Source organism: Nipponia nippon, unplaced genomic scaffold, assembly GCF_047370975.1.
Source record: "Nipponia nippon isolate SJK-2023a ecotype South Korea unplaced genomic scaffold, ASM4737097v1 scaffold_2, whole genome shotgun sequence".
NCBI classification, from domain to species: domain Eukaryota; kingdom Metazoa; phylum Chordata; class Aves; order Pelecaniformes; family Threskiornithidae; genus Nipponia; species Nipponia nippon.
The window spans coordinates 114,014,824-114,032,706 of NW_028262336.1; the positions used below are offsets into that span (position 1 = coordinate 114,014,824).

General features: G+C 37.6%; 1 protein-coding gene across 6 annotated transcripts in view; it reads left to right on the forward strand.

Moving 5' to 3' along the window:
• CWF19L2 (CWF19 like cell cycle control factor 2) overlaps positions 1-17,883 on the forward strand; it is an 85,452-nt gene that overhangs the window by 11,274 nt on the left and 56,295 nt on the right. For all 6 annotated transcript variants that reach the window (XM_087757241.1, XM_087757239.1, XM_087757240.1 and 3 more), the window contains 8 exons: positions 1,945-2,055; positions 2,770-2,889; positions 4,212-4,319; positions 6,720-6,839; positions 8,379-8,472; positions 9,606-9,721; positions 11,289-12,007; positions 17,243-17,339. In XM_087757241.1, the coding sequence (XP_087613367.1) occupies positions 1,945-2,055; positions 2,770-2,889; positions 4,212-4,319; positions 6,720-6,839; positions 8,379-8,472; positions 9,606-9,721; positions 11,289-12,007; positions 17,243-17,339 (1,485 nt within the window). The remainder of the gene's footprint in view (positions 1-1,944; positions 2,056-2,769; positions 2,890-4,211; positions 4,320-6,719; positions 6,840-8,378; positions 8,473-9,605; positions 9,722-11,288; positions 12,008-17,242; positions 17,340-17,883) is intronic.

Sequence of the window (17,883 nt, forward strand, 5' to 3'; positions counted from 1 at the left end):
GTGGAGAGGTAGCAGGAAACATACCTGCGTTTTTTGGAGTCCTGGGTGGTTTTGGAGACCCTATGTTACGCTTAACAACTATTTCACTATTGCTGAACTATAGTCCTGCTTATTCTTTTATTCTTTTGTTCATTTATAAACTGGAAAACTGTTTTGATATCAGAATAAATGTTTCAATGTGCCCTTAACTCATTCTATCTTTATTCCTGCCTGTTGAATTTTAAGATGTAGCATTCACCCTTGTAGTCTGTCAGCTTCGTTCTAGAGATGGAATTTCCAGTCTTGGCTTCTTTATTTGAGGTGACTTAAACTATTTTTGTTGTTGTTGTTGTTGTTGTTTTGCAAAGTCCCTTCTTTTAAAATTAAGGAGTCTGGGTAGCAGCCTTGCTTTGCTTACATTTAAGTGCTTTAGAAAGTTTATCACCTGGGCTTCTAAGAAAGCAGACGATGAAGGTTTAAAAGGATGCTTTGTTTGGGCACAGATGTGTAGTATTTTGGTGTTTTTTTTTTTTTTTTCTGTTGTTCTTTGTGCTGCTTTCAATATTGCTAATGACAGTGTTCAAAAATACAGCAGCACTCCTACCTTATGAGTTAGCTTTTTTTTTTTTTAAACTTTTAATATTGTTTTTTTTAGCATGTATTTCTGCTCAGTGAACCCTTACGGTGTACTGGTCCTCCTCCTGCAAGCCTCGTTTTCTATCAGTACAAAAGCTGCAGATTTCCTTCTTGGCTGTATCAAAAAAGAGAAACTGGCCCGTGGTAGGGAGGTTACTGTCTTTCGCAGTGCACAGGGTTGTATCTAGAGTTTGTTACAGAGAACTAACAGTTGACCAGGATGGTTGTCTAACCAGACTGGTTGTCTAATCTCCTGAGATTTTTTTTTTTTTTAAATTATTGTTTTTTTTTAAACTTGTATGTAATCTCTTGGCTTGTGGTTGAAAATACTTTCTGGTAAAACTTGATGTTTCAGGATGAAAACCAAACTTCACCTTTAGTTTTTGCTTTGACTTTAGTTATTTAAACAAAAAACACAAACAAAAACCCAAAAGCAAGCTCAAACTTGCAAGACTTATCTCACGCAAAATTAGGGTTGTAATAATATAAAATAACTATCCTCCTGTTTAATCAGGTGTGGTGATATATTACACTTTGGGATAAAGAGTTTTCTAATGGCAAGTTATATTTAAGTAAACTTGTTTGTCATGTTTCTGCTGAAAGTAATAGAGGGAACTTCAGAGGCTGAAAAGGTTGTTATTTTATTGATGTGTTTTATAAAAATCCTTTTCATGAATTGAAACTGCCTGCAGTGATGATTATTTTTTCAGAAGTATTAGTATTTCTAGTTTTATCTCCATAACTAGAAAGCGAAGAACGTTCTGCAGCTCCAAATGCTAATCCTTATATAATTGTATAGTCCTTGAGAGCATGGACTTCTGCAGTTCCAAGTTTTGCACCTGGCTGAGATGTTTTCAAAGTTGAATGTGCACAAAGATGGGCTTGCTAACTTCTCAAATTAACAGATAGTGAGCTGTGCTTTGCAATGGAGTAATTGCCCAGAGAATTTTTTTAAATAGAATATCAGAAGTCCACTATATCATATCATATGCGGTTCTTGAAGGTTGTAAGAACAGAAGACTTCTCACAATGAAGAATGGAAGTTGAATGTCTTCATGTCACTCTTATTTAGGATGATAGGATGAAATCAGTGCTAGAGGAGCTGCAAAACTGTAGCTTGAGGAAGGAGGGTGCATAATACGTTTTAGCTGAATTTCCCCTTTAACATATAATCCAAAAGTATTTTTATTGCAGTCCTCTAAAACGAAAAGTTCTCAAGCACAGTTCTCAACATTGTGTATGGTTGTGTCAGTGTGGCTTACACAGGTGTGTCTGTAAGTAAATGCTACTGAACTCCGCCTAGTTATTTTTCTTCTCTGTTTGTCATAGGCCAAAATTAGTTATGAAAAGGAGCAGAGGCGCAAGCTGCTAAAACATCTACGAGGTGAAGATACATGGATGCTTGCTGATGTGAACGAACGTGTGGAACAACTGGAAAAGGTGACGGAACTGTAAAGCATTGAATTATTTTGTTAGCTGTACAGCATATTTGTATGAACAGAAGGCTTTGAGGGCTTTAAGATGATCTTTAAAAACCCCCCAATTTCTGAATTCTCTATGCATCAATATTTGCTTTTTTTAAGTGGAAATAATCTTTTACTCACAAAGAGGGAAAAATTTCTGTCATTCAATTCCAACTTTAATTTCTACCAAATGCAGAAGAGCAAATGCTGCCACACAAGAATAGTCTGATGGGAAGAAATCTGGAGGATCCAAGGCTTCATAGCAGTCCCGTTTGTGGTCATTCACAGGAGAAGCCTTAATGGAACATCTGAATGTCTCATCCTTTTAGTGTAGAAATCTTTGCAGCTACTTCAACAAAGGACAGATGTGTATTGATGATGCAGTGATTCCTGAGGAAATAGATTTGACCAAAATAAATGTAGAGTAGAAGATAGTCTATGTATACTTATAGTGCGTTAGTTCCAGTGAAAAAGATATTGGGAGGGGGAAGAAAAGTTGATTATAAATGTGAGGCATGCCTGCACCCCCCCGCAACGGAAGAGAGAGAGGGTAGTAGGAGTAAAATGTAGCTGTGTCCAGCTGTGCATATTTTACCTTTTTCAGTGTGGTTTGGTAAGTAGATTGTGATTGTTTTTCTTGTATGTGGGTGATTTGGTTTACTGGATCTCATTTACAAACATTTACTTGTAGGAACATTCTGTGCAGAAAAAAAAGAAAAAGGATAAGCATTCAAAAAAAGCTAAGAAAGAAAAGAAGAAAAATAAGAAACAAAAATCTGAAAAGAAGGATGACTTACTTGATAATTCTTCGGTAAGTAAGAAACTTTAAAATGCTTCAAATGACATCTTTAAAACCGGCACCATTTAATCAATTTAAAAGATGCTGTTATGTGAGTGCTTGTGAATTTTATAATATTGAATTCACTTATTAGGAACTAAGGGATTTATAGTTTTTCAGCAGAAAGAAATTGAAAAAAAAATCATTATTCTATGATAGAGTGGAAAAATTCATAGGTTCCCTGCAGTCAGTGATATATGGTAGAAGAATGTGTCTAAAATTGCAAATACTTGACTTTGATTTTAAGCATGAGTTACTGCTGCCTTTTTCCTTGGATGTTCAACCATGGAAACTCCCAACAACATGGGAGTTGTACGTGGGTCTGAAGGAAGGCTCCAACTTGTGCATTTGAATCTGTAAACAGATGCCTTCACATTGAGGGGCACTCTGGCAAAACAGTACAGAGACTGCATTAGAAATCTGGGCGCTGCTTTCTGGCCATGTTGTGTGTAAAACATCCTCCCAGCATTGTGGTGCAAGTCAGGTAGCACTGATTTTTTTCTTTTCAGAGAGTCTCTTTTATTGAGTGAAGGAACATGCAGTATGATGAGATTTATTTTCCAGGGACTGATATCAGACCTGAACTGTGCTCTTCAGTGTGGGAAGTAACCTAAGCCACAAATGTCCCACATTTCCCATGGGAGTTGTCAAAACCCCTCAGATCACATCAGTGAGTCCCAGGATACAGCACAGTCCTGGCTGATACCTTTGATCCAAAGTCTTGTTATTCCCATGACAGGTTCACATAAATACCAAAGAAACTCTCTTCAATGGAGTCCTATTTGCTTCAAGTGTAAAATCTCAGTACACTGTTTGCAAGTGCAAGTGTAGGAAGTTGGATATGAAAATAGGGGAAGACAGCATGTGCATTGCTTTATATTGTACTGTGTTACTGATTTTACTTTTTTAATGTAAAACATAGTAAAGAATTTAGATTTTTTTAATTTTGTTTTTGTAATGCCATAAAAACAATTAGTTTTGGTTTTATTCTGATAGTTTTAACTTTAGCAGTGTTATGCTAATAAACTGCCAGTATGAACAAGTGTTACATACAGTGATGTGCTCATGAAGTATGGTGGAATGTTTTGATCATGAAGTAACAATCTCATATGGGAATATCAATATTCTATTTTTATTATCAGTATTTTAAAATAATAAGCAGTATTACATCAGTAATGCTTAGCAATCAGCATCAATTTTGGTTATCAATATACTTGGTAAGTATTGCATTTTATCAACATATAATAGTATGTTAAGGTGTCATTATTATTCTTTACATTAAACTCTATTTTTAGGATTCTTCAGTTGAATGGGTTGAGTCAAACGTGTCACAGTCAGATAACACAGAAAAGGCTTGGAAGGTCAACAAGCAATCAGATGCCGTGAAAGAACCCTCCCTGCAGGTGAGCAGTCTGACAACTACTCCAGAAATAAATTCGGCATGACCAAATGTGAAATGTGCTTAGGTTTATTGACAGCTCTTTTGCAATGTGTTGAACTAAACCTATTTTACAGACAAATGTCTTTGTTTAACTAGGTAAATGTTACATTTCATTCATTGGAAGACTTCTCTACCTAATAGACCCCAAGGGAACGGCAGGAAGATATTCCAGGGGAGGTTTAGGTTGGACATTAGGAAAAGGTTCTTCACCCAGAGGGTTGTGGAGCACTGCAACAAGCTCCCCCGGGAGGTCGTCACAGCACCAAGCCTGACAATATTCAAGAAGCATTTGGACAATGCCCTCAGACATATAGTGTGAATTTGGGGGTTGTCCTATGCAGGGACAGGAGTTGGACTCGATGATCCTTGTGGGTCCCTTCCAACTCAGGACATTCTACGATTCTATGATAATAGTTGCTTAGTATTTAACAAGGCACTACACTTAAAGTTACTTAGCACCAATTCCTTTCATCATGTTTTGAGGCTCTAGCAACTTAGCTGGATTTTCTTGAAGAGGTCATCCTAAAGATCTTGACTAGATGTGTTATTTTTTTCTGCATAATTTCGGTGGCTGTTCTACAGCTGAATGAATTTTTGCTCCTGTGGTGCTTAAACAGATATAAGGAAGAGAGGTGTAGAACTTTTCAGCCACAATATTTATGGAATCAGTGCTTCTTTTGATCTCCCTAGGTAATTCTGTGCCTGGTAAGCAGTGTTTATTCTGGAAAACGGAGTCATTCTGAAATGAACTGCTGTGATTTTAGTAACATAAATGTAGTTACATGTCATCCTCAGTTGTATGAAATGATGATTTTTAATTTAGTGTCTAATTCCACTCCTGAAAAAAATCCCTGTTTCTTGTTCTGACTTTGTGCATCTTGTTAAGAGGAATAAAAAGGATCTCTGAATCATATCTATCTTCTTGGAAGAGTATAAAGTAATGAAATATAAATCCTTATGTATGTCATGATAATTTATACTGCAAAAACAGTTTTTTCCAAGCATTTCTTGTATAATGTGTGCCCTGGGCTTGTCTATTTTTGGATGAAGAGTGTGCTTTTGAAAGGGATTTCCTGGTCATCCGTTTTTGTATTTTGGCTCACATTATGAAGAAGTCTTGGAGCATGTAAGCTCATTTCCTGTTGGATTAAACTAAATTAGAAGGTACATTCTCAAAGTGCACCTAAGGCGCTCAAGGGGACCAGTCTCGGACTAGTCCAGAGTGCTTATTTGAGGGGGAAGAAGAAAAAAAGAAAAAAAAGAAAAGACAGAAACAAAGAAAATCCACAAACCGCAGATCTGAAGCCTATGTAGAAGCCGGAGTCAGGCTCTTTTCAGTGGTGCCCAGTGACAGGACCAGAGGCAATGGGCACAAACTGATCCACAGGAGGTGCTGTCTGAACAGCAGCAAACAGTGTTTTACTGTGAGGGTGACCAGGCACTGGCACAGGTTACCCAGAGAGGTTGTGGAATCTCCATCCTTGGGTATATTTACAAGCTGTCTGGACGTGGTCCTGGGCAACTGGCTCTAGGTGGCCCTGCTTGAGTGGGGGTTTGGACCAGATGACCTCCAGAGGTCCCATGCACATCCACTTCTGTTGATCCACATTGCTTGCTAATGTGGGCATAGATACTATTGAATCACTGGAAGATAGATTATTTTTCAGTTCCTTCTCTTTCTTAGAGGCGATCTGAGAAGTGGAATGTTGTGTTTCACCTCTTGAAACTCTCTGGTGTGTTGCCTAATACAATTTTTAAATAACAGAGAAAGTGTGACATACAGGATCTATTCAGATTGACAACTCAGACTTGAACCCTACTGAAGATATGAAGACTCTTCTGCAAGGGCATGTTTCAAAATAGGCATAATCTTGTCATTTTGGTTCCTATAAAAAGTGTTCCAAATACTTGTTTTTGTAGAGTAGTTGTTTATAATGTGTATGTCACTGCTTTCTTTTGAGGCTTCAGGTTTTGTGTGTATAAAGGTAGTAGGTGTATATATAGGCTTTTTATAGTCTGCTTTTCTTTAGAGAGTAGTCCTCCTTTTTAAAATGTCCTTGGTCTGGCTTAGGTTTTGTAAATGCAGTTTTCTACCTTTTACTGTGGGTACAGCTCAAAGACTTTACATGTGTAACTGTTTAATTTGAGGGTGCAGTTAGTGCCTGGATATCTGAGATATGAACTATGCTCAATTAGTGATTGCAGATTTTGTATACACTAGAAGAGAGGTAAGAGGTCATGAAGTCAAAATTGGCAAGATGAAAAGGAATTGGCCTAGATGTACAGTGTTCGTTTAAGCAAATAATACGTAGTCTGTACGGTTTGCATGTTTACTAGTGTCTTCTTTGTGTTTATTTTAAAGAGAGACGAATGGATGAATTTAGACTTCACGTCATTGAAAACCACGTCATTAGCAGCTGTCAGAGGTGAAAGACACAAAGAAAAAATATTGGAACGACAGAAAGCTCAAGAACTTGAGCAGGTAAGAGGAATTAATATATCAGGTTTTTTCTGCATCTTACTAAATTTTGTGTAATGAATGAACCAATGAGTAGGTTCAATTACGTAAGCCTTTGTATAGTTTTTAAACTAACGCCTAATGTGTTGTGTGATAGTGACTTTAATTAAATTGGTCAGTTATTTGTTCTGTTTGGGATAGGAAGTGTTCATTCAACAGGCTTATCTTGTGGAGAAAAGCCTTTAAACTGCCTTCTAGGTAAGGAGAAAGCCAGTTTTGTTAGTAGTGAGTTATGTAATATTTGAAGTGCTTCTTAAATATTTTACTTAACAATTACAGACTGTTGGTCTGTCCTTCTTCCCCATAGTGTGTGTGAAAGGAGCACCATTGTTCTGTGTGATAAAAGCTTACGTAAGTTACTGCGTTAAAGCGTAGGGTGCTGAGGCTTGTTTTTTCCTGAAGAAAGAATTCAGAGCAGTTGCTGTGCCTTTCATGCCGCAGTTGTGCATGAACACATGGGTGGATCAGGGTCCGCCTGGGGAAGGGGTTGCTGTCATTAAATTAGTTCTGTTTACATACAGTTGCTGGCTGCTTCATTTGTTCATTCAGCTCCTTAAATGCAATGTAGCCTGATCTGAAAACATAGTTGCTGATCACTATCTACTATTCACTTGTCCTCACATCTCACAGTAGGCCATTTGTTGCTGTTAGGTTTTCCAATTAGTTGTGTTGTGGCTAGGAACCAGAGTGACCTGGAGCGCTTTTCTTGTGTAGTATCTGGCACTTTGGTTATTGTCTTTTGAGAAGGAAATAATCTTCTTTTTTTCCCCACATATTTTTTTGCTGAACACTTTTTCTGAACTGTTAAAGGACCACTTAATGTGGAGAACTTAAATCACCAGAATGTCAGCATGTATTATATGGTTAATGACAATTTACATGTATTCTTGATCCTAGAAGAATATGATTTTTATAGACTCTCCCACCCAACCACTTGCTCTCCATGCAGGTTTATACTTTTGTGTTTTCCACACCAGAATGTCTGTCCTTTCTTTGGTACCCAAAACAATGTGCACAACAGATGCATACAGCATGCCAGTGGTGGTGATGAGTTGACGATATAACATAGACAAATTCAAAATTTTGTCAGTGCTGGGATACCTGGTCAACCCTTTTTTCTCCAGTGGACTTCCTTCCCTGCTTCCAGAGAAGTCAGTTAACAGAATCACAATTAGCAATCTAGTTTGAGGGTGAAAAGCAGTAACTCAAGGTAAAACTAAGAGCCCCCATAATAGCAGTGCTTCAGACACAAGTGTGTATTACTGCTGCACTGGCAATGCAGTCAAACAGTAAAACTGCTTCTTTGTAATAAGGGTGCCAACTAAGCAGATGTGTGAGAGCTTTGACTCAGGATGGAGAGTTGTGTTTATTTCTACCTGACTTTAGATAGCACAAGTTGGGAGTAAGCTGTTCTAGTCCCACACAAGTCTCGTAAAATTTTTCAAATATTCCAGAAAATACAAACCATATGCTATGCATACATTAAAATAATTTCTGTTTTAGGCCATGCTGTCTGAGAGAGAGCTCAATCCCTATTGGAAAGATGGTGGTACAGGTTTGCCACCAGAGAAGGATGAAGCAGCTTCAGTTAAAAAAGGTAAACAGCAACTTTTAGTAATAATCTTAAATTTCTGTCTCCAGTCTCTGATCTCTGTGTTGCTAACAAGTTACTACTAATGTTGATGTAAAGGGATTATGAATAGCATGTAATAAAGTAAAATTTGCATGAAAATTCAGTATTGAATATGGGGTTAATATCATAGTATGCTGTTTTGCAGAATTTCTCTTCACTGGTTTTTAATCTTGAGTGGTTTGACCTTCAGTATCTTTACAGAAATTCTCTATTTTGAACTAATTAAAGGAAAGCATGATTTAACCAAAGCAAGATAAATTGTTGTCATCTCATTTGGTTCCTTTTATTCCATTACACAGATTATAGTTTTGAAATATTCAACCACAGAAGTCTGAGTCACATTAAAATGAAGTACATTACAGATGCAGTTTGTGAAAAATACTATTTCTGTAACCTTTTCACTTCTTTCCTTACCCTAGGGTTATTCTGCTTATTTCCAGCAAGGGCAGTTAGAAAACCGTTTTTCATAACGTCATGAAGCATTTATTATGTGATAAGAAGGGTCCTTGTATTCTGTCAACAGGGAACAGTAGGGTCCCTGGCTTTTCTCTTTGGGAGCCTTTCTCTGTGGACAGTCTGTTCTGCAAACCATTAGCCTTATGCCCACTTTTAGGAGTCACAGAGCTCAGCGATCTGTAAGAGGTGACAGGCATCAGTGAATATGTGTTCTGAACGTTAAGACCTCTGCTAGCTTCTCAGATGGAAAGCAATGGGTTACTCATTAATTTTCTGAGAAGGGGAATGTGCTTGTTTGTATGTAAGGGGTATGCCAAAGAAGGGACGCAATAAGAAGGTTCTTTAATTTCATAAAAAAACCCACCACTTCTCATGTGCCACTCCTGTCTTGGAAACTGCTTGTTGTGTTCTATGATAAAATGGAGAAGCTTAAATTAAATCAGTGGTATTACTGAGGTATATCCAGCATTAACTTATAAAAACGTGTAATTGTATTATTATATTCTTTCTATTTTTCTTTTGCACCCCTTGAATTTTTACATTAAGTTTAGGTGAAGGTTTAATGTCACATACAGAGTAAGGTTAAATAGGAATAACTACTGAGATATAAAACTACGACCTCTCATTGTTTTCTACTTTAGTTACAATGGTAGAAGATGCTGGATTAAGTTGGTTACGAAAATCATACCAAAGGATGAAGGAGCAGGCTGAGAGAGAGAAACGGAATTTTGAGGAAATTGTAGCTGAGAGATATGGGGTAAGGATCTTCAGTTAAATTTTTTTCATACTAATAGATGCTTGGGAAAGGTTACTTTCACGTAAAGGCACAAATACTTAAGGTGTAGTGTAAGATATTAGGAAAGAAGAAGGAAAAAACAGCTTCTGAAGCTTCTCTCAAGTGATGAAGAGCTTAAAGCTACCCAGCCTTCTATATCTTTTTTTTTTTTTAATATTTTTTAATATATGGGATCCTATAGCAAATTTACAATACTTATCCTCTACATAAGGAGGTTCAAATGATCCCAGTTACAAAGTACCTGAGTGCTTCCAAAATTGTGGTGTATACTAGAAAATATATTTTATTCTCCTGCATGTAGCAGATAATAATGCACATTGTGGATAATAATAATGCCAAGATAATTTGGAGAGCTGTGTCAAATTTTACCAAATATGAATCTTCTGGTAACTTGTGATCTGCTCAGTTGAGATATATTGAGAAAGCTGCTTGCTTCTGGAGGGTTTAAAAGTCTTCAAAATGTATTTTTAATAGAAGTGTGCCATAACAATATTAACTCTTTAAAGCCTGCACCCCCTGCATATTATATTATTGTCTTTAAAAGCATTGGTCAAAGGTGTGGGATATTAAATCTTGGCCGTAGCGTTACATTTGAGGTTTTTGTGGGTTTTTTGATTAGGCTGGTTTGATTGTGGAAATCTTGGGTAAGACAGTATGACTTCATACTATTGTCTTTGAACTGAATTGTAGTCACTCCTGAGTGATGAAACCAACATGGTCAGTGCTGGCAGAAATTATTCAGTGCCAGTGATTGTAAAGAATATTATTTTTAAGAATCTTTCTCAAGAAACTAGAGCTCAAACAGCATGAACAACTCTGGCTGCTGAAGTACAGGATAGTGATTGAAAGAGATCCCTGCCTGATTTGCTTCAGTATGTAATGTTTTTTTTTTTGGGGGGGGGGGGGGAGGGAAGTAATTGGTGGCTTTTAATTCAGCTCAGAAGAGGGAAGAGGAACAGTCCACATTTTGCATAATTGCCTAATGGATAGAGTATTTGTCCAGAAAACCAGACAGGGGTTCAAAGCCTGGTTCAAGCTAAAGCTTTTGAACCCACTCTCCTGTGTTTTTGAGAGTTTAACTAGACTGTAAAATGGTTTAGTGGGTACGTCCATTGGTTCTATAGAAACTGAGCATCTGGTAAGCATAAATGCAAAGTTCATAAGTAAGAAAGAGGAAGCTTTTCTCCCTGGCTCAAGCCCCCAGTCTCCAGGTTGCCAGGAGAAGACAGTTCTGGGGCTCTCATCCCTGTTCCCAGGAGTGCTTTAGCACTTTGCTTTAGAGCCACGGGATGAAAGTTAGAAGTAGTCCAAGAGAAAGGATCAGAAAGCCTTCCCAACAGAGCATCTTAGACATGAGGCTATAAGTTCCCTTTTTCATACTGGTCTTCCTTTGCACTCCATGGCTCATGACTTTCCCTTTGCACAGTGACTCATTTTCACGGAATGGTGCCTTTCTTGTAATACTTAGTAGGGAGCTTCACAATACCCTTAAAAGCAGTATGACTTTTTTTTTTATTCTTTCTTATAGTCAATGGAAGTATTTCAGTCACGGTTAGAAGAAGCTGAAAAAGTTGCATCCAGAAAGGAAAATTGTTATAGAAGTGGAAGATGGAGGAAAACTGACTATTCAGAAAGTGAGAAAGAGAAGAATGAACGGCATATGAAAAAGGAGACACGAGATGAAGATGATAGAAACAGGAACGTGTTTGGGGGCTATACTAGGGAGAAGTATGGCAAGGGATGGGCGCAAGAAGACAAAGGTTACAAAAGAGATATGTCAAGAGAAGACCAAGAACGTGGACACAGTAGCATGGACTCAGTATTGAGAGGCTACAGCTCCAAAGCAGAAAAATACTCTGATGAAAAACGAAGTCAGGAAAAGAGTTCATCTCTAAGCAATGTGAAACACAAATTTCTGAAACCTTCTGAAGATGATTTATCATCTTACAGTGCACCTAGAGACTACAAGTCACAGCAGTCCTCTTCCAAACTGCAGGTTCATAGCTCTTTGAGCAGCTGTTTTCAAAAACCTAGTGAGGATATTGCACTGTGGACCAAAACACATGCAGAAGATAACAATGAGAAATTAATGTCTGATCAAAAATCATCAGGTACTAGGGAACAAATTGATGACAGTAGTTGGGAAAGAACTCCAAGTGATGAAAAAGAGAAGTTGCAACAGGAGTACCCAAGCCATATCCCTGAGAAGAAACAAACGTTATCTGACAGTAAAACATTGTGTTCTAGGTATTTTACAAACATCTTTATTTGTCTTTTATTTGCTGTATTTTTCATGGCAAAGTATACCAGAAACTCTGTCTTCTTTGTGGCAGTATTAGATCTGATCATATCAAGTCTCTTTAGTTAGGAGGAGGCTAGCTTCCTAGCTAGGAGCAGCTAAAACAGACCACTGTAGAAGGAATGAACACTCCCTACTTGTCCTCTCTCCTCAGCATATTTGAGAATTGCTAATGATAGATTATTTTCTGCTTCTTTCTAATGTTAGTTCACACTGCAGCAAAATTGGCCTCTTAGGCAAAAAACCTGCAAAGCAATGTCTTAACTGTTGTTGAATTTATACAAGACAAACTTGAAATGTTAGAAAATGCTGACTAAAAACTGAAACAATGAATACGGCAGGGTTAGGTTTGCCACCTGTGAGATGAACTCATATGCTAAAGTAGTAGCATATGAAAAATAGTAGAAGGTATTGATTAGAAAAGTGCATTTTCTGTGGAAAAAAAGAAAGATGAATAGGAGTGGGAAAGGAAAGGCAAACTAATATGTGGTAGGAATTTCAGTTTGCCTGATTTGCTTTAGTGAGAGACCATGGAGACGTTGTAAGGAGAGGTGGCCAGAAAAGTAAGTTGTAGACAACTGAGCTTTTGCTTTACTGAAAGCCACCTGTTCTCCAGTATTACCAGCTTGCTGGTTCTTCCAGTGAGAGGAATAGTGTGGTTATTACTCTGAATGCTTTCCTTCAGATCTTCCCAATAATAGGTAGGCATGTGCAAAAGTCTTTTAGAGTCAGGATGCTGTTATTTAATTGCTTGGGAAAGCTGGACAAGTAAATATTCTTGGTTGGAGTATGTAAGAAGGATGATATGATTTAGTTGGAAACAGCATTTGATGAAATATAATCAAGTGTAATGCCTTCTTTCTTATATGCTTATGTCAGTTACTTGCAGAAAAAAGTCTTCTTATAGCGGGGTTATGAATTTACTTTTAACGTTTAATTGTTGGATTCTAACGACAAGACAATACCTTAAAAGTATTTATTTTATTTATAACTGTTCCTACGTGTAGTACTTGCAGATACCTCACTGTGTATTTGCAAAGAAAAATTGTTGATTAAATGAGTACTGCATGGCTAACCAGAAAAAGCCAGCTTAGTCTACACAATTCTTTATATTGTATGCAATACAGTGGGGTATTTTTTCCGGATTTTACTTGCTATATTTTCTAGTTTGATAGGAGCGAATGAAATTTACATTTTCTTGGCTAGCAGGAAGATAAATTGTTTGCATGATGTTCACTTGATCTAATTTATTTATTTATTTATTTAAAAAAGCATGAATTTGAATATACATCATGGCAGGAGTAGTTTTTATGGACTATGGGAAATCCCACTCATAAGGGTTTGTCATGTCTTGTTTTGTTGTTTATTTTAGTATTTACCTAGGTGTTATTTTGCTGGAAAATGAGGAATATATATCTTTATAGTTGTTTTAGTTACTCTGAAAAAAAGATCTTGTGGCATTAAACCTGTGATGTATGAGACATTATTAGACATTCAAATTTAGCGATCCTCTTTTTTTTGTTTGTTTGTTTTTCTAGATATTGCCCAAATAGTTATTTCCCTGAAGTGCCTGGGCTTTATCACTCAAGTGCACTTTTTGTAAACTTTGATTAGAGTGATTCATGGTGTGTCTGAGCTAGAGCCTATGAGACTTCCTCGGCTCTTGAGTCCTGGTTTGTTCATGACTTTGTTCAGGTACAAGGCCTGCACAATCCACAGTTGTTTTCTGCCTGCTGTGGGTAGCGCATCGGTTTCCATAAGGAGGCGTAGATATTCATGTAAGGGGGGATGCTGTGGTGAGCTGGGAGAGTGCGTCTGCACTGCAGTTCAGGCACAGACTCCATGAAAATAAAAATATGCACTCAGAACTATATGTCTGGAAAAACCCCACCCTGTTAAGAAGTTTCTTTTTTTGCACACATAAAAAGGCATGATTATGTGTGGTTAGAGTCTTATCCTTCATCTTAGATATCATGCACTTTTTTAAAAAAAAAAAAACAAAAACCAAAACAAATACTTCACTGATTAGCAGCAAATAATCTGTGTAGATGACATATAATCCTTTAGTAAGTCTACCTTTATTCTCAGTTTTGTTTCCTCCTTGACTTCCAGAAGGAGAAAGCAAGATCTAACAGCTGTGTTGTACAGCTGATGGCAAGCAGGAGCTCTGACACCCAGGAAACTTTATTTAACTGTAGTCAACTACTAACAGTAGGAGAGTTTTGGTGATCATCCAGAATGCAGAGACTGAGTGAGGGATACCATGTGAAGACCCTGCACCATGTTCTTATTTGATTGATTGATTGATTTATTTATTTATTTTTGGGAGTGTGGGGGGAGCTGGGTGTTGCTTTGCACATGTGATGGGTTGACCTCATCAAGCAACTAAGTGTGTACCCAGCTGCTCACTCATTCCCCCTCCTGCGGAGGGAATCAGAAGAGCAAAAGGGAGGAAAAACTCATGTATCGGATAAAGACAGTTTAACAAATGAAGGAAAGAGACAAAAACAAGTGGTGCAGAGGCAGGCAGTCGCTCACCACCTCCCACGGGCAGACTGATGCCTAACCAGTCTCTGAGCAGCAGGTGCCTTGGAAGGACTGCACTCCCCGGCTTTTGTTGCTGAGCATGGTGTTATGTGGCATGGAATAGCTCTTTGGCCAGTCTGGGTCGGCTGTCCTGGCTGTGTCTCCTCCCAGCCTCTGGCCCACCCCAGCCCACTTGCTGGGGGTGCAGAGGGAGAAACGGAGAAAGCCTTGAGGCTGTGTAAGCACTGTTCAGCAACAGACTCTTGTCTACTCTTGTCTACTGGTGTGTTATCAACACTGTCACCAGTTAAGTCTAAAGCACAGCACCATACCGGCTGCTACAAAGAACGTAAACTCCATCCCAGCCAGACCTAGTCCAGCATGTAATTATTGAGCAGAAGTTAGTGATACCCTTGCCTCGTTATCTTAAAAGAAGCAACTACTCCTTTAGAGTCTTTTTTTTGTTTTGTTTTGTTTTGTTAAATAATGGTGAATCACTTTTTTTATTGCAAGTACAAAAACTACCTTTTAGCTTTTGGTTACCACATGTAGTAAGTGCAACGCTAACTGTAACTGGACAGAGCTGCAAATTTTGGGAAAGTAGATTGTGTACGGAAGTGGTTTGCTTATTCAAGTTAAAAGAATTCAATTATTATGATAGAAAAGATAATTATTTTCTTTTCCTCACAGAACAGAACTAAGCTTAGAAGCTATTTAGCTGATATTTTCTTTTGCATGTGTTTTCTGCTTTAGTACTGTTAAAGCCGATTGTGCATCTCCTTTGATATTTTAATTCTGTTTGTTAGCCAATACAATTACTGAGCTGATTTATTAGTAAAGTGGAGATTACTTAGGTCTGGAAAACCATATAGCCTCTGCTTATTGACTTATTTATTTCCAAGTTCTTTTAAGCTGACTCTTCGCTCTAAGCTTCTGTGTGTTTGAGATAGTGTATGACCTGTTTTCCCGTTTTCTTCAGTGGGAATTGTCTGTTTTTGTTCTGGCTCTTGGAACATTTAAGGTTTGGATATGTGGGGTAGTTATCTGTTGGGAATAATTTATATGCTGCTACTTTCTTCTTCTTCCTGGAGTTTCAAGTCTTGTAATACATGTACTCTTTCAGTAGTGTTCAGTCAGTTACAAAAAGTAAAGTTTTCTTCATTGACGTGAAGGCTTGGATTAATAGGTGTTGCTGGTTCAGTTCCTCATCTCTCACGCTGACAATGTACCTTTTAAGTTTTATCCCCTCTAAAACACAGAGAGAGTTTCTTCAGCCTATAAATCAAAGTGTTTTGGACAGTTATGACACAGGTTAATTAAAAGTGCTGATTGGATGTCCAAGGGATCTCCCCAGAGGAAAAGTCCATCCAGGTAGCATTTGCTGAAAATCACACTTAATAATGTGACTGCTTCAGAGTTTAATTTGAGACAAGATAAAAGGCAAAACAAAAAACAATGTCTCCAGTCTCAAAAAGTTCAGATGATGATTCAAGTGCTAACGCCGCTTAAAAAAAGCATGTATGAAGTAATAAACATCTCTTGCTTCCTTTACTGAAGTAGTCTGCCTTGTTTTGAAAAACATAGGTTAAGGAGAAGTGAGAACTTCATCTTTGAAGGTTCTGTTTCAGATGAAGTTAATGTAAATGTCTCTGCTGAGTTTTTGGGTTTTGGATTGGGCATCTTCAAAACAGATGAAAGTAACTTTGGTAATTTCCTCAGGGCTGGGGAGATCTGGCAGTTAAGTATGACACCGTCTTCAACGTTCTCCTGTTCTTCAAATCCTACAGGGTTTAACCATATTGAGTAGTGAGTGAATTCTCTCTCTCTCTCCCTTTTGGTAGTAGGGACCAACATCATAACTATATTCTTATGTCTCTTTTGTGTTAGATGTTTTACTTTCAGAGTTAGTTGGTTTTTGTCTTTCCTAGAGTTAGAGAAAAAGAGCCAAGCTTGTTTGATGCCTCTTTGCAATAACTCTTAGAGACCTTATTTATTATCATAAGAATTCATACACTGACCTTTTAATATTAAAATTAAGATACAATACTATTTATTACTAGCTGTAGCTTCTCTAGGGAGACTTCATATTTTAAAAACGGTACTTGTTAATTTTTCCATGGAAACTACCATATCAGCCGTAATGTCTTTAGAAGCAAAGATTGTACTGTAAGCAGATAAGTATGGGCACATAAGTAGTTTTCAAGAGATGGAAGGCCACTTGGTGTACAGGAGAACAACGGGGAAATAGGTGATTTTGGTGGAGCTGAGAAGTAAAAGCATGACCAAAGCCAGAAAGGACAGTTACAGGGTGGGTTTAAATTACTCTTTTGGCTCCTCTTTTCCTTGCTTTCTGTCTGCTTGTACCTGCTACTGGCTCTTGAATGTTTTTTCATGCTGAGAAAGTGTTCATAGATAGTGCTTTTCATTTTAATTGATCTCCAAAGTAAAAGGAAACATGCCTCAAAAGTTTTATTCAAGATTTTTGGTTTCAAAGTCCTTGGCAGCTTCTGACTGCAAATATGTTTTTATAATATGTTGTTATCAATTATTTTGACAATAGGAACATATGTACCAGTACAGTAGGCATATAATATTTAATTACACAGGTGAATACCGCATTGTTTTTCTATGCGTTTAGTGCTGCTGGTGTTTTACAGACAAACATCAACGGCTGAGCCGCCTCGGGTCCTTAGTGAAGAGGAGATGAACAGACTGGGAGCGAGGATTGTGAAGGCAGAGCTCATGGGAGACATGGTAATGTCTTTGAAAAATTGTCATGATACACTGCTGTTTTTCTTTAAAGCTCATGGTGATTTAGTTACTAAACAAAAAAAAAAGGTATTGATTCAAGCAAATAAAGTCCTGCAGAATTTGATCAGGTAGGAGTTGAAGATACTGCTTTTATTGTAACTTCTGCTTTAAATGCAATGGTTCATAGACTAGAATAGGGGATTCAGGTCCCCAGGTTTATGTAGGCTAGGCAGCATATCCAAAACCAGTTGTTCTCTTGTTCTCTGCTTTTTTTTTTTTTTTTTTTTTTTTTTTTTTTAATAGGACTTAATGTCTTTTTATTAAGCAGGGAGTAGGTGAAAACTACAAAGCTCCAGTCTGCGTTACAAGGTAGACAGTGTCTGGAGCTTTTCTTATTTCATCAGCTTTGTCACAAGCAGATGCTTGTGGTCCATAGCTCTGCTGTATAAACATACTTAACTAATTATGACATGGAAATAAAGAACCGAAAGGAACCACATAGGCCATTGCATCCAGCTCTGCAATGAGAACAACTATGTAATGCTTT